The following is a 20,482-nucleotide window of genomic DNA, read 5'->3' as shown; positions in this document are numbered from 1 at the left end:
AGGAAATCTTAAACGTAAAATCATTTAGGTGTGTCATAAAACAACTTGTAATTAGACAGACTTTGTTTGATTATTTCTGTTTCTGCTTTTTTAAGGATACAATTCAAATATACACCCCAATTACATGAATTACAGACAGTTTTTTAAAAGGATCTATGGTTTTAACCAGCGGAGCTAAGTATGTTCAATCAAAGAGGAGATAACTGTTATGTATGTTAGTTCATAAAAACTTTGTTAATTCTATGGGAAGTAAGAACATGTACTCAATTCTTGTCTGAAACAAAAATAAAAACATAAAAAAAAAAAATTGTTCAATTTATAATGCATATAACTATTGCATGGCTATTCTCCATACAAATTAACATGTATATTCTCAAAAAAAATGTACATGTATGAATAAAATGTTAACAGCACAGAATATTCTCTTACAATTAGTTATCTTTTAAATCAAAATTCAAATGTAAAGAGATGTTTGATTAACATCATTGAGACAGCATCTAGACAACCCAACAAAAAATACACTCTTTACAGATAGACAAGCCATTAATGAATGCTTTACCCACTTTACCTCACGAAAAACTTAAAGAGTAATCCAACATTTATATTTATCAATATATACCTCAAAAATTTGAAGTGAATGTGTTATACATGTATATGCAGAAACTTAAAATTTTTACATCAAATATTGACCTCAATAAAGGAAAATATTAATCAGTTTTAGAAAACAATAATAATTTTAAAACTGTTGTTTGAAAATATTATTGTTATTTATTCCTGGGATTGTTAAACAATGTACAAACATGCAAGGTTAATTAAAATGGTATCAGGAATATTTTTATACTAATCGTCCTTTCTAAAAGTTAATTGTGAGTTTGAATTATTAATAATTGTGATTTTCTGTTTGTCATGTTTATCTTATACTTAGAAATACTTTACAAAAGTCCTAAATTAACATTATATATGTATATCTAGGACTTCCTCTAGATAATGTATTTTTAGTGCCATTTCATTTGCTCAAAATGGTTATGCAAAAAAATTTTGAACACCCATAACTGTAATTTACATTTCAATAAACAGAACAGTGGCTTTCTCAAAAAAAAAATAAAAAAAAATAATGTCATGATTAATAAAAACATTGTTCATAAATAGATAACTGATGTTTAGTAAATTACACAGAATGTTAACATTAAACTGTAGTGTAAACATACAAAATAAAATATTCTTGAAAGTTTTTACATGAACAAAAAAAAATCCATTCATTACTGTTAGGAAAATAAAGAAACGTTTTAGCACTTTTCATTCTTAAAATGAACATCAGCAAATGACAATTTTGTTCATTCTGTAAAAGTCTCTTAATAAGGCAGAGATTCTTGGTTGTCCAACAAAAGCCATTATAACATGCACCAATTAGTCCCAGTCATATCCTTATTCTTTTTAACATATAATATCACCACTATTGTCAGTCACTATAAGTACATGTGCTACCTGCCTGTTCTATGTCAGAATGAGGTATAAAGTCATTATCTTTTCTTATCAATGCCCATATCACAAATCTGTATTTTACTTTCCACTATGCTTGGTTCCCTGCAAATATAAGCAAATTTATAGACTTACTCATTGTTTTTTGTTAGATTGCTGTCTCCTTTTTCATTTTTTCAGAATTTTGTATATATTGCAAGAGAGCCTAAAGGAAATCTGAAATTCTATTTAGGTCAATATCCCTGATGTGCCTCATATTGAGAAACTAAACAGTTGTGTGCATAAACAAACAAGAATGTGTCCCAAGAACATGGATGGCCCATTCACACTATCATTTTCTAAGTTCAGTGGACCGTGAAAATAAGATAAAATCTCTAATTTGGAATTAAAATATCATAGGAAACATGTTTACTAAGTTTCAAATTGATTGGACTTCAACTTCATCAAAAACTACATCAACCAAAAACTTTAACCTGAAGCAGGACAGATGTACGGTTAACAAACAGACAGACGAACAAATGAACAGACAGACAGACGAACCAACAAACAGACAGATGAACAGACCAAAAACTTAATGCCCATAATTGGGGCATAAAAACAGGCGAATTAAAATCTTTGCGTAGTGATATTGGACATGTTTCTATTTTTAACACCCCACCCTTTTAGTATCCCTTTTTTACCTCTAGGTGCTGCATCAAGAAAGTATTTTCAGGGTAAGCTTATTTACGAAAACATTAATCTCACTTTGTACCCAAAAGTTTAACCACATATGTATAAATATCTCAGCTTCGAAACAAGCTATCATACATATCCAAGTTTAAGATATAGACTGGGCTACATAAGAAAACGTTACCATTACCGCCTTTCTGAAATCGATTGCACATATTGACTTAATTCATTGCTTAAACTGCTGGAGTTTGACACTCACTCATTCTCACGATCATTATCGTTGCCAGTTTTTATCGGTAGAGGAAGCAGAGTAAATTATTCCATTGAAACAACATAAACATTAAAATATCAACACAGAGAACTTCTGATCAGATTCCCACTTGGAACAGGCAAATTGATGCAAACTGGATTAAACCATTTTTAATATAGAGCAGCATGTTTTAATGTAGGTTACAATTTCTGTTTTATGTTTTGAGTAATAACAGACTTACATGTCCTTTTATTTTATCCAATTCTGTCTTCATCGAATGTACTTTTGATCTCTCTTTTTCTAATTCTCCTGTTAATTCTTGGACCTGGAAATGAAACATAAAATATGTTAGAACTTAAAAATAATAGTTCGTAAATAATGACGAAATACAAAAATACTTAAAATATCCACTTTGCCTAAAAGAAAGAGAATTATTTTGTCATGTTTCTATAACTGTATATAGGATGAAAAATGTTATAGTTAAATATTCGCTGTGTATAATTTTTCCCTGAAAGAAACAATACACACCAACAAATCACTGTATTGTTTTGTTAAAGATGTAATGAAAAAATTTTGATTACCTAAAAGATAATGGATTACAAATTATATGTGCACTAAAAGCTGAAATACACATGGAGATCTTTCAATAATTGTTTAAACAAGTTCATTGAAGCATGGTAAATAATAACGGTTTTGATCAACTTTGTATCATATAACAGAGTTTTTTGGAAGCATGTTTGTGTAAATATCAGTTAAATTGTCATTTATTCTAATTTAATATTTACACTAAATGCCAAATGTTCAGGTTTTATGACAACAATCGATAGACGTCAGTAATTAACATTTTTGGAACATGTCACTGTCATCTGTGTTGTTAGAAGGTATGACGCGTGTAGAAAGCCAATTTAATTATCATAAAAACAGATATCATAATTAATTGGAAACACTCTTGTGATCCACCTTCAACACAAAAGATTGAGTACATATAATTATAATGTAATTTCTATAATAGGGTGAAATGAGTTTACTTATCAATTTTATGTAAGCTTGATGTACACTTTGGAAATTAGTATGGCGTTCATTATCACTGAACAAGAATATATTTATTTGGGGGCAAGCTGAGGGACTCCTCCGGGTGCGAGAATTTCTCACTACATTGAAGACCTGTTGGTGACCTTCTCCTGTTGTTTTTTTCTACGGTTGGGTTGTTGTCTCTTTGATACATTCCCCATTTCCATTCTCAATTTTATTGATTATTAGTAGTTTATTTATGTATGTTTAAACAGCTGTAAATCTAGGAATAGGCAGGGAAATTTACATGGGGTCAAATTTTCACGTTTCTGTAGGTGCAGCAAACAAAGGGAAAATCAAACATTTGTGAGCAAAAAAATCCTGATATACGGTATTGTGAAAACTGATTTGGATTTATACATATATTTAGACTAACTATACTGTGTGTTTTGTACATATTTACCCTTCTGGTGTGAACTATACTGTGTGTTTTGTTTAACTCTTCTGTTTTGTGAGTTGTACATATTACAGTCTACTATATATATATATTAAATCCTACCTGTTGTGTGAGCTCATCTTTAACTTCTGATAATTGTTGCACCTGCATTAATACTTCTGCCTTTTCTTTCACTGTGAAAAAAAGAAAAAAAAAGAAAAGATGTGAAAGGGGTATATAAGGGCAACTTATTTAAAAAATATTTGTTAAATCAAATCAATAATTACTGAATTCCTTACGGAACCAGGAAATGTCTTGATTTACAGAATCTGTATTTGCCATGCTATACCTTTCTTATGTGTTAGTCTAACAGTTATAATACTCATTGAGGTAGACAGCAGGATATTGTAGATTTCAGGTAATTCTATTTACACCAGAGTAGTCATAATGAAATACTGAGTCTGAAAGTTCATCAATAATGGATAAAATATTAATCTTTAATTCAGATGTTAGCAAATTGGATATTTCTTCACCCTGAGCTAATATAACTTACTTTCACCCTGAGCTAATCTAACTTACTTTCACCCTGAGCTAATCTAACTTACTTTCACCCTGAGCTAATATAACTTACTTTCACCCTGAGCTAATATAACTTACTTTCACCCTGAGCTAATATAACTTACTTTCACCCTGAGCTAATATAACTTACTTTCACCCTGAGCTAATATAACTTACTTTCACCCTGAGCTAATATAACTTACTTTCACCCTGAGCTAATATAACACACAGTTGTTTATTTCTTTTCTTGACTTGTTTAAATTCTTCCTGTAATAGAAAACAAATATTCTTGTACATGCTTATTACAATCATTACATTGGTTGCATTGAATTACCAAATAGACGGTTATTTTAGCAGGTGTAAACTTTTGAGAATTTCATTGATTAAAGGAATACAGAATATTTTGGCTGTTTTTATTTTGGCGGATCCAAAACTTTTATCAATACTTTTTCATGTGACGTTTTAAATTGGCGATTTTGTTCTTTCTGCAAAAACAAGCTAAAATTTGCATCCTGCGCAGGTAACCTGCTTTACAGAATTGTGATACTCAAGTGAAATAAAAACAGATAATTGTAAATAAACTCAATTATTTAACTCCTCTGACTTCATACAACAAAAGGTGTTATCAAGATGTTGTTGAGGTGGCAACAAAATAAATTATGAATGCATAGAAAAAATAAAAATTCCTCACATTTTCAACTTTAATTCCATTTGAAAGCCCAATGTCAATTTAATCAAAAGAATAACTAATTAAAAATTCAAATATGGAAAAAAAATTCAACTGCCTACACAGGCAATTTTCATTCACATCAATTTCACGTGAATATAAATTCATGTGAATCTCACGTGAATTTCACCTCAAACAAGCTTATACGTGAAACTCACGTGAAATCAGTTTATGTGAGTTTGACATGAATCTCATGTGAAATTCACATGAAAATTACATGAATTTGTTCACGTGAAATTCACATGAATTTTTAAAATATAGTAATTCATACAACATATAAATTTTTAAATTCAAGTAAAATCATGAAAAATGCCAATATTTTTTTTTGAAAAGTTCACATGAAAGTCACCAATAACACTAATAATTGACTCATGCATGGGTCTCATTACGGTCTAAGCAAGACGCTGGATTGGCTGATTTTTTTATTAAGCATGATAACAGGAAACAAAGTCTGGCAGAACATGGGTAATTCCATGCTCTATTAAGACAAGGTTTTTTTTTTTATACAGCTGTTTATTGTCCTTTTGAAAATAGCCAAGCAGACCAAATTATGAATTACCCTGATATTTTTTAAGCTTTTCTGTATTGTTTTATAATAGAATTTGTTAAAATCCATCTGAATAATTATCCATTCTGACAGATTAGATTCATCGGAAATGCAGTGGCAGATCTAGAAATTTTCATAAGTGGGGGCCCACTGACTGCCTAAGAGGGGGCCCACTTTAGACACGCTTCAGTGATTTCCTATGTAAGCAACCATCCCCCCCCTAAATCCACCTCTGAAATGTACTGGTAGTCACAACTCATGTTAATTGTTCTAACAGGTGTGCTTGATTTGTTTCTTTCTATAGTATATTGTTCATTATAAAATACATATATAGACATAGAGAAATGTCAATTCTGATAATTACATGTTAAATTTCTATACTGTCTAAGATGTAAAATGTACCGAAAACAACCCTTAAAAAATATTTTAAACCAAGAAAAATTTGTGAGCACTTAAATAAAATCAAGAATACTAGAAAATCCCAAAATCATTGAACAGGGGCTACATCAGAAATAAAGAACTCACAAAGGTAAGTATTGATATGAAACAAAATGCCTTACCTCCAATTTTTTAACTGTAGCTTTTAGAAATTCAATTTCTTTATCTTTTTTGGCTGTTTCTGAACTATGCTTAGCTGTCATAACTTTTTCTGCTGCATATTGCTGAAACAAACAAAAAAACATTTAAAGAATTGTTGAACACATAGTATCAGAAAAAAATACATGAATATCATTAGAAATATCATATTACAGCACATTTCAGCCAGTATGAAGCTATATGTAGATTCTTTGATTAGCTTCCTTGCTAGCTCAACCATGAAATGGTTATTAGGTATTAAGGTAAACAAGCCTTTGGGTGGAGTCAATAGTTAAACAGAGAACCAATTGGAACTAGTGACAGAATATATATGATATCTTTATTTGCAAAACATACAAAAACCAATTTTGGTTGTGGCAAATACATTGACAAACAAACATAATGAAACATAATGAAAACTCGACAATATTATAAGAAATATGATAAAAAGAGTTACTGTTCTCCTTTCCTCAGTTCTAATGACTCTTTAATAAAAGAAACAACTGCTTTTACATCATTTGGTGTTGATGGATTAAGTATTATCACGAGTTTAAAATTAAGTGTATTAAAATTTACATATTTTTGTATATAATATTTTAGAAAGATTTCTCTTATATTTTTATTTATTTTACAGTTGAAGAAAAAATGAAATTCATCGTCTAAGATATTACATATTTTACATTTTCTTTCATTTCGTGGTATTTTGGTATATCGTCCAGTTTCTATGAAGAGACAATGATCGCTTATTCTAAATTTGGTTAACATTTTTCTTGTCTCTTTACTTGGGTGTGATAGGTAGTATTGCATTTGGTTATTTATATTAGATTTAAGAAATTTATATAGATATATTTTATTATTTTCATTTAAGTTATTTATTTTATCATCAATAAGAGTTTGATAATAGGTGATATAACTTTTTTTTAATTGGGGTATTAACATTTTAGTCTGTTTTAAAGTTTTAGTTTCCTCAATAAGTTTAATGTCAATATTTATATCTTGTGACACATTTTTTGCAAAAGTATACCAAGAGTATGTTCCCTTGGTATCTAAACTTTTAGTTAATTTAAAGGCTTCATTAAGAAGTGGGTTTAGATTTTCATTATTTAATCTAGATAGGTACATCATAGCTTGGGTTTTTATGAAAGTTTCTAATGGCAAAAGTCCTAGTTCATTTCTAACAGCTAGATTTGTTGAGCTTCTTTTTGTCCCCAGTACTTGTTTCATAAAATGTAGCTGGGTTTTTTCTAAAACAGTTTTATCAATAAAATGAATAGCATCTGGTGTTGAGCTATTTTTGTTAGCTCGGAGTTTAGCTCTATAAAATTGAATATAAGTGTCCATATAGCATATTTCACTATTATATGCTAAAATAGGTTTGACCAAAGTTTCAAAAAGGTTGCAAGACACAGGAAGTTGTCCAAAGCCTGATGAGTAAGAGTTAATAGCAAATAAAACTTTTCTTGCTTTTTTTGCAAGATCTGATATAAACATTGTAAAACTAGTTTTACAAGTCTTTAAAAATAAGTTTTCAATCTAAATTTAAAATTTATTTATAATTGTAAGCAAATTCAAAAGCATGTTGAAGGTGTGTTTGATTTGCCAATTTTATTTCAATCAATTACTCAGTCATGTCAGTTCATTTATAAATCATGTATGTTTATGTACTTTACAATGGTTACAATCACGGCGTAAATATAAGGTTTATGACCCCTTCTAGATCTGTTGCCTTTGAATTATGAATTTATCAAACTTCCAATAATATAAAAACAGCAAAGATATGAATAATTAAGATGGGCTATTTTGAACATATACAAATTAAAGGGGAAACTTCGAGCATTATTAGTTATAGTTTCATTGCATAGAAAAGAGGGACAAAAGATACCAGAGGAACGGTCAATGATATAGATTACTCACTTGATTGTTTCTATGATGTGCTAGCGTTAATTGACTTTGTTTTTAAAAAGTCCTAAACAAACTTTTACTTAAAAAAAAGTCACAAAAGTCGAGCGCACCCTGGAAAGTGTACTTAAATTGATTCATATTTACATTTGTTTAAACCAATATCTAATAAATTTATAAACTTGTTTTAAGGAAATCATTGCTAGCACTGCTTGCAATCCTCCATCTATCAAACACCAAATTGCAAACTATGAGAGTACAAGGGGAACTCGCTGAAATGTGCTGTAAAAAATAGTCAGTGATCTCTCTGTTAATACTGGATGTATGAATTATTTCTTTATTTGTATATTTTTAGTGACCTATAGTTGTTAATTTTTGTGTCATTTTGGTCTTTTGTGAACAGTTGTCTCATTGGCCATCATACCACATCTTCTTTTTTATATTTTACAATTGTTTTGTAATTTGGCCAATGGTAATAGCTGAGGGAAGTTTGAACAAGCTGATGCTTATCCCCAAACACTGTATATCAAGTAGTGGCTTAAATTAATATGTTACATTTTTACAAGATATTTACTTGTATAGTACATACAATGTTGAATTGTAAATTTTCTCTTATTCTCTTATACTTCCTTCTGGTCCACAAACTTTTGGCATTTAAAGCAGTTATTGCAAAAATTTGCCTAAAACTCTGTAATTTTAAAAGTAATGTATACAATTCAATGATTCAATATACCAAATACATTTGTCTTTTTACTCCATTCAACTGATAAAATCACCAAATAGCATGACTCTCATTCTGCCACATGCCTTGCAGGAAAGACAAGAAAATCATTGCAAAATAATTTTATCCAATTTCTTAGTGACAAAAGGACAAAATGAGAAAAGGAAATGATTTATATATGCCTCAGCCACCGAAGTTAGTGCATTAGCAGACTAAGCAGAGAACATTTATTTTTTACTTTTTGATATTCTTCTTGCATTTTTTCTTTTCTAAGAATTCTTTCCACATCTCCTTCCACATGACTGAAGAATTTAGGGTCTGCCTCTGTAACAGGTGTTTCTGGTTTACTGGATGGGTGTCCTGATATGAATTCTGTAATAAATAAAGGAAGCATAAACATTTGCCAACATTGAAGAACTGACTACTACATGTACTAGACATACAGTGAAAGAGTGAGATTAACATTTGATAAACTTTACAGATGGCATCATAAGTTTGTTGACCTTTATGAAATATATGTTTCACAGATAATAGCCAATATGTTCCTAATGTTGTAACTATGATCTCATTCCCTTTTCATGAATGTGACCTACCAAATTAGAGATGTTACCAGGTTTGCATTAACATTTGAAACTTGACGGGTGCCTCATGTGGAGCAGGATCTGCATACCCTTCGGAGCACCTGAGATCACCCCCAGTTTTTGGTTTTTCATGTTGTGTTGTGTGTACTATTGTTTGTCTTTTTCATTTTCAGCCATGGTCAGTTTATTTTAGATTTATGAGTTTGAATGTCCCTCTGGTATCTTTCATTTCTCATTAAGAAACTTTATATAATTTTGACATTCAATATTCTTTATAGTTAAAATGATTACAAAAATTAGGTTTTTCCACCTTTCCATGGAAAGACCTTTTGATCTTGTTCTGATTATTATTTTTTATAAAAAAAATTCTTTCTTTCTTTACCCTAGTTTTTTTCTTGCGTAGTATTGATGTTTAAAACAATGTCGCTTAGATATTTGGAATATAATATTGTATAGTTTATACGCTTTCAAAATTGACAAACGCATAACCAAATACTTTATGTTGTAAGAAGTATCTCCCCAAACACTGTTTTTCTTGTGGCCACTACTACTTCACAACCATAAAAGATTATTATTTTACCAAATTGCTCGTTACATCTTCAGGACTAGGATTTTAATTTTAACCAAAGCTATCTGGAAACTCCATATGAGAGTTATTCCCCCTTATGTATTTGCTTTAAGTAAAATGCATTTCTAACTGGTAAACCATAAGTTATAGAGACCTAAGGTCTTTTGATTTGAGATCCTTGTTCTAAAAAAATGAAAGTAAGGTCAAGGTCAAGGTCATATTCTATTTTTTTTTATTTTGGCTTATTTTTAAACACTGTATAACATATCAAAAATTTTTTTTTTACTAAATTGTTAGTTGCTTATATATTTTGGTTGAACGGGTACGTAGACAATTAATGGGAATTTCCACCCATCCTTTATTTAGAATTACGCGTAAAGTGATATACCTCGTTAACTATACATATTAAAGACCTAGGGCCTTTTGATTTAAGGTCCTTTATTAATGACCTTGAAATAAAGGTCAAGGTCATAGGCTAATTGAACGTTCTAGTTTTTGATCTTTGCTTCAAATTCATATTAATTCATCATATAGCCATAGGAACTAACATTTTAAACGAATTTTTCATCTTTTTATATCAAAATAGATCTTTAGTAGTAGAAAAAACTTCAATTGTTCACTGAACAAGTTGTTTTCAATTGAAGAAAATAAAAAAAATATCAGAAATATAATCATGATAATGAATACATAGTGACAAAAATGTATACCAGCTTAAAGTTTAAAATTTCTTCATTTAGGTAAATTCAAATTGGTAAAAATAAATAACTTCTGTCTGAAAATATATTTTGACCATTAAATATCAGGGTTACATTAGATTTTGTACATAATCATAAAAAAATAGTTTTCACATTATTTTTATTATTTTAATTCTTTTAATGATGTTACAGCTTTACCATCTGAATGTGACATTTTCCCTCCTGTGTTGAATTCTTCTAAACTCATTGTCTGCGGCTTGTCCTTCTTTTTCTTCTTCTTTTCCTTTGTGCTTTCTTCATCTATGTTTATGCCAGCATCTTTAAATGACTTTGTGACCTGAATTTATAGAGGAATTTTTACAATTTCACAGAGGTCATTAAATAAGAGAAAATAAATCTTAAATAATATTGCAGTACATACAATGCATGAAGACAGTAAATGTCAAGCAATTTAGATGGAAAACTGTAAACATGGTAAAGACAAATTCAATTTTAACTCTTGTTTTAAAATTCCTGAAATTGTGCTAGAATCTCATATATTTTTTCTTTCATGTATGATTAAGTTGTCAAACAGAAACTGTACAATAAATGAGATAACGGAAATGAATAATTCAGCCATTTTTCCCTTGGAAAGGGGAATAACTCTAGAAAGGTTCAAGTGTCTCCTCCCAAAGTCAAACTTGATCTGTGATTTGAAGAAGTAAGTATTGTGTTAGTTTGATAACATTTGATTGAGGCAAACTAAAGTTAGAGAACAGAAACCAACTTTGGAATGTACAATGACGTATGGATGTATGGAGGTACAGAATGACAAGGGTAAAACTTAATGAACTCTTGGCTTTGTCAGGGGCATAAAAATAGAATTATTTTTTAAATTATTTAAAGGACAACAATAATCTGAACAATAGAAGATAGCACTGGATATCTTAAGATCTATACCTAAGTGGTGGTATGGCCTGATAAGTATTCATTTAAAAAAAAATCCCATATAAAGGACATACAAATAATTATAAATTGACTATTGCCTCCAGAAAACATTATATATCCCCATGCATGTTCCGTATTTCAATGTGCCAATCAGAGTTGAACTGACAGCTTATCAGACATTGCTTACACACTTTACCTCTTTCTTTTGTTCAAACTCCACTTTACTCTGAAGTAAAGCTTGTTCCAGATCTTTTTCATATGATTCGGCTGCATACTAAAATATAAATGCTGCAACTTAGTTGATTGTATTAAAGTTTTTACAAAGTATAAATTAAAGCTGCAACAAAACTTAATTTAAATTTGTAGAATTTTTTTTGAGCCCTTTACATCTTCCTGTGCTTGCTTTTCAATGTTGAAGACCGTATCTTGACCTATAATGATTTACTTTAACAAATTGTGCCTTGTGTAACGGGAGTGGAAGTTTCCACTGGCTTCGTTTTCCCGTTGTCTACCCAAGTTGTGGGATATCGGACAAAGTACGTAAAACTACGTGAATATAAACAAGATGTTTATTTGAAGACAAACATTATGGTTGAACATACGATTCTGACATAAACACATATTATACTGAAATACGGTGGTGGCTAGTCTACTTGTATAAATAAAGTTTCCATTACAAGCCAAAGTATGAGCGTCCGCTCATTTTAAATCCTTAGTGTAGACTGCCCAGAACCCGGTGAGTTATGTCATACTTATAGTTCCTAGGGACAACGAGCCCGGCCGGGCACGTGCCAGAACAGGAAGTCCCGACAAGGATAATTTCATGGCCGGTCTCGGAAGAAAGAGTTACGGAACTATAAGTAATTCTAAAGTTAACCAATTTCCCCAAATAGATAGAATAAACAAGTAAACAAAGTGACCACCATTACACTTGAAAGGATGTTGGCACTAATTGGTACCATATATCACAAAGCAAAATTTTATGTATGTGTTGCAGTTGCTGATAGAAATGTAATAAACAAATTACATGTATAAGACATGCCATGTCAGTCTGACTAAAGATAGCCCCAACTAGCTACATTCATTTAATTTATGGTTAGTAGGGAAGGCTTCAGTTTATTTAGTCATACTGATTAATGGAAAGATATGTTTTAGTCAAACAGGAAGTAGACCTTAACAGGAACTGAAAACAGTCACACAGTATTGCATTATAATTACATTAGATGTATGTTTCATTATGATACTTTATTCTGATTGGCTAACTGCACATCACATGTTATTCCTTAAGCAATTGCATATTACTCAATAAAACTTTTCATTCATGATTACATTTGGTCCCACAAAAAAGTGCACAGATGAATTAAATAAAACAATTATAAATTTTGTGTTTTCATGATCATAGCTAAAAGATGTAATTATAAGTATTGAATGCTTCTTTTTGTAACTTCATAGGGTTGTAAAAGGGTTGACCGTGAGCACATTTTTAGAATGAAGCACTTCTGCTTCATACAAAAGGTACTTAGGTCAACGCTTTTACACCCAAATGAAGTTACCAAAAGAAGCATTCAATACTTAAATAAACTTTAAAGTATAAACTTGATGTTTTTAACAGCAAAAATAAAGCATTTTTCACTTCTCATGTTGATATTTCTCTTCAGCATAAATAAGATAAAACATTTGTAAAAGTAAGTTTTAGTTACTATATATATTTAACTATTTTAAAATATTTGTAACAAATTACATTTTTGTCAGCTTTCTTCCAGTCCTTCCACTGGTCATCAGATACTTCAGTGTGACCGTTCTGTTTATTTCTTTGTTTGTTAGATCCTGGTTTAGCAAATGCTAAGTGTTTGAGCTGTAAAACAAATGAAGTTGCAAACAGTGTTGTAATTATTTAAGAACCAGTTAATACAGTGTTATAAAAGGGAAGTAATTCCCACAACTTTCAATTATTTGCACGCCTATCACAATATTTTCCTTCATTTAACATTGGTATATGGACCATAATTTGGTATTCGGCCTTTGGTTTCTTTTTGTTTCCTTTTTTATAAGTTCTAAAATTTTAACTTTTATTTTGTGGGTTGTGTGCAATTGGTGTTAGAATAGTATGAATGGAACAATTGAGTTTTTCGAGAAAAAATTAATACATTTTGATTCACCGTTTACGTGACATGAAACCAAACAGGAAACAAATCTTTACTTTCTTTATTTTGCACAATATAATTCAAAAGGCATAAATAAACACCATTACTAGTGTTACTTGCTTCATATTAATATTTAAAATCTATTTTCAATGTTATATTAAAGGTTTTTTTAAACCTGACAGGAAACCATAAGAAACCGAAAGCATTTTTTTAGTTTTATTTTATTGCAAAATCTGCTTAAAATAATCTGAACAGTATACTTTTTCTTAAAATCCATCTTAAATGTAACAGTATTATAAAACTCCTAAATATGTGCTTGTTTTGAAAACAATTAGTTCAATTTATTCAGAATTTTCCATATTTTCTCCATTGATACAGGATACCATAATCTTTGTATCTTGATGTTTAAGCAAAAAAAATGTATTTATATTTGGTTTTGATATTCCAGTTATATACAATTTATTCCAAATCATTGGCAATGTAACATTCTTTAAATCCAGTAAAGAAAAAAACTTTTAACTTGGAATTAAAATCTTTAAAATAGGCACAATGTGATACTTGTGACCTGTACACCATCTACATGTTTCAACATTTTAACCTACTTTAGTGGGCTAAAATCAATAAAGTACTTCCTTTCAAGTCATGCATGGTAAAAGTTTACTTCTCCTTTGACAAGTTTATTGCGTTTCTGATAAGTGTTTGCAGAACATGAATAAAAAATATTAATTAAAAACTGTGACAGGATTCCAACTTTGTACATTCTAAGTGTAAAGGTATATTAACATGTATTTGTTATTAAATTATATTTATTCACCTAAAATATCCAGTAATATTTACTGCTGAAGTTAAATCAATCCAACGAGCATTGGTACAATGATAAGAGACGTAATTTCGATTGATTTTTCCAAGGACTTCACGTCATTATCGGGAAACAAAGTGTGTTCTAACGTCTGTCAAATATGAAATCGATTTTGTCAAGCCATTGGGCATTTATTTTCACACAGGATCGTATCTAACATTATGCACATAGGAAAAATAACAGACCACCGGCGCAATCTCTTTGACAATTGTATTTTCCTCTTTTAAACAAGACGAAACAAGTCTACAGATTATGTTTGCTAACATCCCGTTGGAAACAAAAACAATGTTTAGACCTAGTATTTCGTACATCCAGCCGTAATGGCGTTATCACATGTTAGTCACATGCATGACATGTTTCACGTATGACTGGAAATGGTTAGAACTTAAGGACAAAAACAATTTTAATAAATAACTGGACTTCTGTTTCGTGTGAAATGTAACGCATAACGACAATGTAATTTTCTTACTTAATTATTACGAAGATCAAAACAAGAATGTAAATCATCTCGGATTTACCTGTTTGAACATCTCGCGAGAGTTCATAATTGCATATTGTTTTTAAGAATTCTATTACAACAAAGCAGATTACATCATCTAAAAATTGAGTTACGAAATCGGACACAAAAATCATGCCACTGTTCTTACATCTGCTACATAAATACTTATAGTTCTCGGCATTTTCTTCTCACTATTCTTATTGGTCGATGTTCTTTGTTATTTGAAAGCAAAAGTTACGAATTTGCCGGTGACGATTATCTATAAATCAGTCAGTGTTATGCTCTTCGGAAGCAATAAGTAACGCGAGAAACGACACAAAAATACGATTGTAGAATCTTTGAAATTCGTATATTTTAATTTTTTTTCTAGGGAAGAGTAGCATACACTTGTATGTTGATAAAAATAATGGCATCTTTAGATGTAGTTGCAACTTTTCTTACAGTAATTCACATTTTATCACTTTTTTATAGTTATAGGAAACGGAGCCCAATAGCAAATTATGGTCCATATTGTACCTTTCATTTCAATTTTGATTTTATCTAAAGAGTATTAAGATTCATCATAACCTTTTGGTTACAATAGATATAGGAAGATGTGGTGTGAGTGCCAATGAGACAACTCTCCATCCAAATAACAATTTAAAAATTAAACCATTATAGGTTAAAGTACAGCCTTCAACACGGAGCCTTGGCTCACACCGAACAACAAGCTATAAAGGGCCCCAAAATTACTAGTGTAAAACCATTCAAACGGGAAAACCAACGGTCTAATCTATATAAACAAAACGAGAAACGAGAAACACGTATATATTACATAAACAAACGACAACTACTGTACATCAGATTCCTGACTTAGGACAGGTGCAAACATTTGCAGCGGGATAAAACGTTTTAATGGGCCCAAACCTTCTCCCTTTTTACAAGTTACAATGTCTGTATTTACATCACCAATTTTACTATGAGAACAGCAAAACCTGTGCACCTGTGAAAATTTTAAGGCATGGCTGGACCTACATGTAGATAATTAAAATGTAAATGCATTTTATGGTTAAGAAAATTATAAACTTTTCTGAATTTTCCTATTCATTTTTTTTCTTTTCTGCAGAAGGTACAAAAATAAACTAAGTTGGGATAAAGCTTGCAAAGCTCCCCTCATATAATCAATGTTTTTTTTTATTTTACTATCTTCATGATCTTCTGCAGACTGGCAAAAAGTGCAAGTCAAAATCCAGGTAAGTCACTAATTTTCTGAAACATAGACTTCATACAACTTTTATATACCTAGGTCCAGCCTTGCCTTAAAACTTTCCTAGATGCATCAGTTTGTCTGTACTCATAGTAAATTTTAGGGTGTAAAAACAGCCATATTTTTAAATTCCTTCAGACATGTCAGATGAACCTTAAATTTGCTCTTCAATGTTCCATGTTCTACATACATGTACATTATATATATGTACGATTTAGAACTTTTAAATGTTAGGGCCGGGCATCACTGTGAAAACTGTCTTAATATGAGGAAATAAACGGTGGCAGGTAGGTCATTAGGTGAAACTTACATGGAGATAAATAAAAAATAAACAGATTGATGCCAAATTTACATAATTCCAAAGCTGTATTTAAAGTCAGCTCCAGAGGCAATGAAGTAGTGCATTTATTTTAACGGCAAATATTCACTTTTTGATATTGGACGTACACTTACGTCCTACGACCCAAAACAGCCGTTGGACGTCAGAGTAACCTCGAACTAAAAGAACTAGTATGCTTGTTCTAAATATTCATGAAATATTTAATTTTTTTACTAACATGACTAAAAGAAATCTAGAGTTTATTTTTTGGGAGATTCTGATTCTTAGGAGTTATTTTCATATTTGGCTGCTTGGTTCTTAGCCTTATCAATCACTTATACACTATGGACTATAGTCGACGTCATGTAATTAAAATTGTGTTTGCACTGTATAATCCTGACCTTCAAATAATCCAAGATTATTTTGTATGGTGGAATCCAACATTGTTATTACCAGAAGTGTTTCCGTGGAGTTCCAAATGCTCTCAATTTTCCAGAGCTTTTCATCATCTTTACGTTAAATGTGCAGGATATTTTATCATCAATGACAATGATATTACCGGAGAGTAATGAATGTTAATGAATAAGGGATCCTCATAGAATGATAGAAAACAAGATGGCAGTTTAAAATGTAAATAATCTTGAAAAATGTGAAGGTCATGATTATACAGTGCAAACACAATAAAAGGTAGGACAGTAGTGGATATTTGGACAGAATTTAACTTCGGCTAACTGAAAAACATCATCTTCAGTAAAAGCAGGCCGGCTGATTTTTTTGGGGCAAAAAACATGGTGCCAATTTTATGTGATGCCGACTATAGCCAAGAACTTCCTATTACATGTATTACTGTATAAAGCATTAGCAAGACCAAACCTTGAATATGCCAATGCTATATGGAGCCCATTCAAAGTTAAAGATATAACAGCTATTGAAAATGTTCAAAGGCGAGCAACGAAACTGATACCAACATTGAAAGACCTAGAGTATGAAGAACGGTTAAAGAAGCTTAAACTACCAACTACGCATGAGAGGTGACATGATAGAAGCGTACAAATTAACATCTGGAATATACGACGAAGCGCTACCTTACCTACTCACATACAACACAACATCTGCAACCAGGGCTTTCCATTAAAATTGAAGTAGCATGCTAAATTGAAATTATAGGCGGCTGTAACATGCGTTCGGCGAAGCCTGACGCCCACCAAGCTGTAAGCTTGGTGCCTTACGGCAGGGGGTCTGGGGGCCGCTTAAGGCCCCCAGAAGCTCTGGCATAAATAGAGCAAAATCCTGCATTCTCGCAATCTCCTGGCACCTAATTTCATCTTTCAAATCACCATTTTTTATGTATGAAATTAAAGAAAAAAAAAATCTCAAAGAAATTTCATTTTTTTTTTTACGTTAGTTTTTTATTTTCATTACCTTATGCTTAAAATAATTTAAATTCATTTACTTTTAAAGGAGATTTATTTTTATAATAATCCGGTTTGTTAAAAATCTTGATCGATTTATTTTGCATAACTACGTGCATTTGTAAACAAATGACCCCCCTTTTCTCTCTGTTACGCGTATTTAAATCATACAACTATTTCTCAAGCATTGACAGAAAATTGATATATCCTCTGATTTACTCTTTTTTTGTAAACTGTTCAATAAGTGGGATACATAAATCATTTGGAAATGTTTTTTATTTGAGGTCGAGTCGACAATATTCTACTTTCGTTTTTGACCTTGATTCTCTGAACACCACGTGGGCTTTGAAAATTGAACTTCAAAAGATACTGTTTTCCAGATTCTGAACAATATGATCTACTACACTTTGTTTAATTTGACTGATATTAGTCCATAACATAAAATTGTCATCCTATCTGCTTGTCTTCACATTTTAAAAGCCAAAAAAAGCCAACGAGTTAATGACCATCGGAACGTCTCTATTGTTATCCTTCAATGACCACCGGAACGTCTCTCTTGTTATCTTTGAAAAGAAACGATGCATTCTGACTTTAAATAGACAACCAATCAGTGACCTGAATTCATGTGAACTATATTTAGCCCAAGGTAAACACTGACTTTTCATCCTTGTTTGTCGTGACCGCGACTTTGCGACAATACGTCTCTCGGCTGCCTGTAAACATTTGAACAAGATTTTTTTTTCTTTTTGAATTTATATTTTTGTCAGTGAAGTAGCCGGCACTTGAAGCCACCATAAACGGCGGATTTCCGCCGGCTACCGGCTTCAATGGAAAGCCCTGTGCAACTAGAGGACACAACAAAAAACTGACCATCCAAAGATGCAATAAAAATACAAGATCGAACTTCTTCACACAACGAATTGCACCAATATCATTATGAATATGGAACAGCTTACCCAGCAATGTTGTAAATGCACCAACTATTCAGACATTTGAAAGCCACCTAGATAAATTTTGGACAAATAGTGACATGAAATATAACTATAGAGCAAAAGCTGACACAGGAACTGGAACCGAAACAAGTCAGCAAATAACTGAAGATCTGAGCATAGTGGAGTGATCCAGCGCTCAGTAACAGACTATGTAAGAAGAACATTCTTGGGTGCATGTAACTTAAATGGAAATCAGTCAAGACTAAAATACCTTCTGGTGATCTGATTCCCAGAAACATAGCAATTTTCTGAATTAGCAGCAGGATTCTAAGCTAATCCAAATAATTATGACGTCTTGGAAGGCTATTCTAAATTTCTGCGTTCATGTAAGGTGTCAAAGAAAAAAAATATAATAGCCAGTCAGGATGTCATAATTATTTGGGCTAGATTCTAAGCCAAGGCTAGTCAAAATAAGAACATCATGGTCAAAGAAAGAAACCGAAATGTTCTAGTCTAGATACTGAAATAGTCATGAGGGCTACTGGGGATACTTAAAAAGATTAATGAACTATTTTGATTCAGAAGCCTCAAGAAACACAAAAACTAGCTCATCACGGAGGGTTTTAAATAGCTCGACTTTATGAAAATATGGTATTAAAAAATTTTGACCTCGTCGTTTTCTTGCTGTTGTTCTGCCTTTTTCTTCTTTTTCTTATTCTTTTTGTTTGTGCTCTGGTTATTTGATTTGTTAGCATTGTTTGTGGGTTTAGCATTATCGTCATCATCATCATCCTCAATTTTTAAAAGAGCAAATCTTGATTGTTCAACTTTTGCCATTTTCACATGTGTAGGTAAATGGGAGATAACCCTGTAAATCCTTTCTAAATTTAAAACTAAACTCGGGCTTGATCCGTAATCGATTCTAAAAATAAGACTTTTCCTGTTAACTTTATGTTCAGATTTTATACAAACAATCAAAAACAAAGAAAAGACTTTGAAGGTGAGAGTATGAGGCGCCGTTTTTCTATTTAGTCGTTATTTTCTGATATCAAAAAATTGAATTTCTGTATCAAAAATTAAAATTTCTGACTATCAGAAAATATTTGTTGATATCAAAAAACTTTTTTGATATCAGGAATTCGATTTCAAGATATCAGAAAATAATCCTTATTTCTTGATATCAATAAATTCGATTTTTTGATATCAGAAATTCTATTTTTTATTTAAATCAGAAATCCGATTTTTTGATATCACAAAATTATTTTTTGATATCACAAAATCTGTTTCTTGATATCAAAAAATAATTTATATATTTTCTGATATAAAAAAATCGAATTTCTGATATCAAAAAATCGATTTCCTGATATCAAAAAATGATATCAGGAATTCGAATTTTTGATATCGGAAAATATGCTTTATTTCTTGAT

The 20,482-nt window shown here is 31.0% G+C and overlaps 1 protein-coding gene across 1 annotated transcript; it reads right to left on the bottom strand.

Moving 5' to 3' along the window:
• Positions 1-305: 305 nt before the first annotated feature.
• Positions 306-19,930, bottom strand: LOC134714513 (G kinase-anchoring protein 1-like). Its single transcript, XM_063575809.1, has 10 exons — positions 19,725-19,930; positions 13,386-13,499; positions 11,841-11,918; positions 10,916-11,054; positions 9,112-9,245; positions 6,238-6,339; positions 4,607-4,670; positions 3,969-4,039; positions 2,640-2,723; positions 306-1,584 (listed from the first exon to the last, which is right to left on the bottom strand). The coding sequence occupies exons 1-10, from the start codon at positions 19,890-19,892 to the stop codon at positions 1,561-1,563; spliced, it is 978 nt and encodes a 325-aa protein (XP_063431879.1). The 5' UTR covers positions 19,893-19,930; the 3' UTR covers positions 306-1,560.
• Positions 19,931-20,482: the final 552 nt, after the last annotated feature.

The sequence above is a fragment of the Mytilus trossulus genome, chromosome 4, assembly GCF_036588685.1.
Source record: "Mytilus trossulus isolate FHL-02 chromosome 4, PNRI_Mtr1.1.1.hap1, whole genome shotgun sequence".
NCBI classification, from domain to species: domain Eukaryota; kingdom Metazoa; phylum Mollusca; class Bivalvia; order Mytilida; family Mytilidae; genus Mytilus; species Mytilus trossulus.
The sequence above is the reverse complement of the archived record's forward strand: the minus strand, read 5'-3'. Positions and strand labels throughout refer to the sequence as shown.